We start from the raw sequence: 3,417 nt of genomic DNA, 5'->3' as shown, positions 1-3,417 counted from the left end.
AGTTTGTTTGGCGGAACTGTAAAGCGACTCTGTGCCTCTTTGGCCCACGTGTGTTTGTTTGGGCTCTTTTTCACCCACAATGCAGTCTGGGACCCCGACCCCGCCCACATTGGTGGAGAATGCGGGCAACGCCCCTAGGGCGGGGCCTCCGTCGAGCCAGGAACAGCTGTTTCTCTGGTTTGCAGAACAGCAGCAACTTCTGTTGCAACATGTTTCCGCCCAACAAACTAGAGTTATGGAGCAAGTTTGTAGTGCACAACAGCAAGCACAAGAGCAGTTGGTAGCCCGTTTGGCTGATTTATGGCGAGCTCCAAGGCCTGATGGAGCTGGAGAAAGGGAACGGGGCCTGACTTGGACTGTAGGGTTAAACCCCTTAAAATTAATGAAAATGGGGCCCCAGGACGACGTCGAAGCATTCTTGAATACCTTCGAACGGGTAGCCTCTGCGGCTCAGTGGCCTAGGGAACAGTGGGCCCTCATACTAACCCCTTGCCTCACGGGGCCAGCACAGGAAGCGGTGGATACCATGTCAGTAGAGGATGCTAAAGACTACCAGAAGGTTAAAGAAACCATCCTCCAGACATTAAATATCTCCGAAGAAACTTATAGACGGAGGTTAAGAGAATTAAAGTGGAAGCCGGGTATCCATCCGCGTACATTAGGACAAAAAGTAAGGGCTTGCGGCTTGAGGTGGCTAAAGCCCACGGAGCGTTCGGCGGTACAAGTGGCGGAAGCTGTATTGGTGGAGCAATTTATTACAGCTTTACCCCTGCAGGCGAGGAATTGGGTAAGGTGCCATAGACCTACCGACCTGGAGGCCGCGGTGGGGCTAATGGAGGCATTCACGGCGGCGGAGGAAAGTGAGGGCACAAGAATTTATAGAGGAGCGGAAGGGATTCCCCTGAGAGGAGGAAAAGTTGCTGCAACCGTAGGTCGAGGAGGAATTCGGAGCATCCCCAACATGCCGCAGAGGACTGCCGAGTCAGGAACAGGGCCGAAACCCGAGCCGACAGAACCCCGCCGAGAAGCAGAGAAAGGGGGAAGAGAGATAGCTCGGAAACCGCCGGTGTGTTTCACTTGCGGCATGGAGGGCCATATCAGGAAGGATTGCCCGGTGATGGAGTGCTCGTGGGCTGACTCTTGGGAGGCTTCTCAGGTAAGAGGGGATTCCAAAGCGCCTAAAATAGTACAGGTGGTGTTGGAAGGAAAACACTTAATAGCTTTGGTAGATTCGGGATGCAGTCAAACCCTAGTAAGAGAGCTCCCAAAGGGGCCGGAGAGTACTTGGGTGAATGTCAGATGCATTCACGGGGACCTTAAGCCATATAGAACAGCATGGGCGGTTTTGGAAGTGGGAGGACAAAGAAATAGACTTAAGGTGGGAGTTGTCCCGTCTTTAAAGTGGGACGCCTTACTGGGAAGGGATTGGCCAGGGTGGCGCAAATTGTTATCGGAGGAAGAGACTATGGTTGGAGAAGTTGCGAAAGCACTAGAAGTAGATGTGGGGGGAGTAAGGAGGGAGCAAGTAGTCAATTGGCAACAAGATGACCCGACATTAGGCGAAGCCTTAAGGCAAGCTCGAGCAGAGAATGAAGGGCAAGGACCGGGATTTATTCTTAAGGGTGACTTGTTATATCGTGTTCCCCCTAAAAGAGATCCTGAAGGGGAAGAAGTCCAATTAGTGGTACCGAAAGCGCTACGCCTCACGGTGATGAGACTGGCTCACGAAATCCCTATGGCAGGACATTTGGGGGTAGAGAAAACTATTCAAAGAGTGACTCAAAGATTTTATTGGCCTGGGATCTTCGCGGAGGTAAAAGCCTTCTGTCAATCTTGCCCTCAATGCCAGTTGTTTCAGAATAAAGGACCCCCTGGTGGTAAGCTGATGCCTTTACCCATAATTGAGGAACCATTCGAAAGGGTAGCCATGGATATAATAGGTCCCTTGGAACAAGCGGCCGGAGGATTTAAGTATATTCTGGTAGTGGTAGACTGTGCTACTCGATATCCGGAGGCCGTCCCGCTGAGAAGTACTCCAGCCCCTCGAATAGCCCAAGAGCTGATGAAAATATTTTCTAGAGTAGGATTCCCTAAAGAGATACTTACCGATCAGGGCTCAAATTTTATGAGTCAGACACTAAGAAAGATGTGGGAAATGTTGGGGGTGCGCCCCTTAAAAACGTCCGTGTACCACCCCCAGGCAAATGGGATGGTGGAGAGATTTAACAGAACTCTCAAAAGTATGTTGAAGAAGTTTGTAGAAAGAAACCCGAAGAAATGGCCCCAATTAATTGAGCCTTTGCTGTTTGCGTTTAGAGAGGTTCCCCAGTCTTCTTTGGGCTTCTCCCCTTTCGAGTTAGTATTTGGAAGAAGGCCTAGAGGCATCCTGGACATTGTTAAAGAAGGATGGGAACAGGAAGAACCAAATTCTAGATCAGAGTTGCAATTCGTATTAGAAATGCGAAAACATCTGGAGGAAATTGGAAGAGTGGCCAGGGATAATTTAGCTCAAGCCCAGGCAGAGCAGAAATGGAATTATGACAAAAAGGTTAAGGAAAGAGAGTTAGAGGTGGGACAAAGGGTGTTGGTACTTCTCCCAATGCAGAAAGCCAAATTGTTTGCCAAGTGGCAAGGTCCTTTTGAGGTAGTACGAAGAGTAGGGCCAGTAGACTACGAAGTCAAAATAAATGACGAACCTTTGCAAAAGAAGATCTTTCACATTAATCTTTTGAAGGCGTGGAGGGTACGAGAGGCCCTGTTTGGGGAAGTGGAAGAGGGTTCTGAAGAGGATGAGGAGTGGATGATAGGGCCACAAGCAGAAGAATTTCGCCAGACAGGAGATATCCCTATCAAATCACCCTTGCAACAGGAACAATTAAACCAGGTGAGGAATTTACAATTAGCCTTTGAGGATGTATTTAGGGGAGAACCCGGTTGTACTAGTGTATGGGAACACACCATACACACAGAACCAGGAAAAATAGTAAGGATACCATTAAGACCTTGGCCGTGGAAGGCACAGGAAATGATCAACAAGGAAGTACAGGCAATGCTGGAACTAGGAGTGATAGAACCATCGGTTAGTCCCTGGAGAAGTCTGCCAGTCATGGTACCTAAACCCGATGGTTCGGTACGGTTTTGTGTAGATTATAGACATTTAAATAAAATCTCCAAATTTGACGCCTATCCTATGCCTGGAGCTTTGAACTTGTTGGACCGCCTAGGGCAAGCACAGTTTCTATCCTCCATAGATTTGACTAAGGGGTATTGGCAAATCAAGTTAAGAGAAGAAGATAAAGAAAAGACAGCCTTTGCTACCCCTAAGGGATTGTTCCAGTTTACTCGGATGCCTTTTGGGTTACATGGAGCCGCAGCAACTTTTCAAAGGCTAATGGATATGATATTGAAAGATTTAGG

The 3,417-nt window shown here is 48.6% G+C and overlaps 1 protein-coding gene across 1 annotated transcript; it reads left to right on the top strand.

Annotated features, from left to right (window-relative positions):
- Positions 1-6: 6 nt before the first annotated feature.
- LOC121918170 (zinc finger and SCAN domain-containing protein 9-like) lies at positions 7-2,884 on the top strand (the record flags this gene model as incomplete). Its single annotated transcript, XM_042444264.1, has 2 exons — positions 7-1,156; positions 2,735-2,884. Coding segments are annotated over exons 1-2 (1,227 nt in total), but the record flags the coding sequence as incomplete, so codon positions are not given.
- Between the last annotated feature and the right edge of the window lie 533 nt (positions 2,885-3,417).

This window comes from Sceloporus undulatus, unplaced genomic scaffold (genome assembly GCF_019175285.1).
Source record: "Sceloporus undulatus isolate JIND9_A2432 ecotype Alabama unplaced genomic scaffold, SceUnd_v1.1 scaffold_5311, whole genome shotgun sequence".
Classification (NCBI taxonomy): Eukaryota; Metazoa; Chordata; class Lepidosauria; order Squamata; family Phrynosomatidae; genus Sceloporus; species Sceloporus undulatus.
The sequence above is the reverse complement of the archived record's forward strand: the minus strand, read 5'-3'. Positions and strand labels throughout refer to the sequence as shown.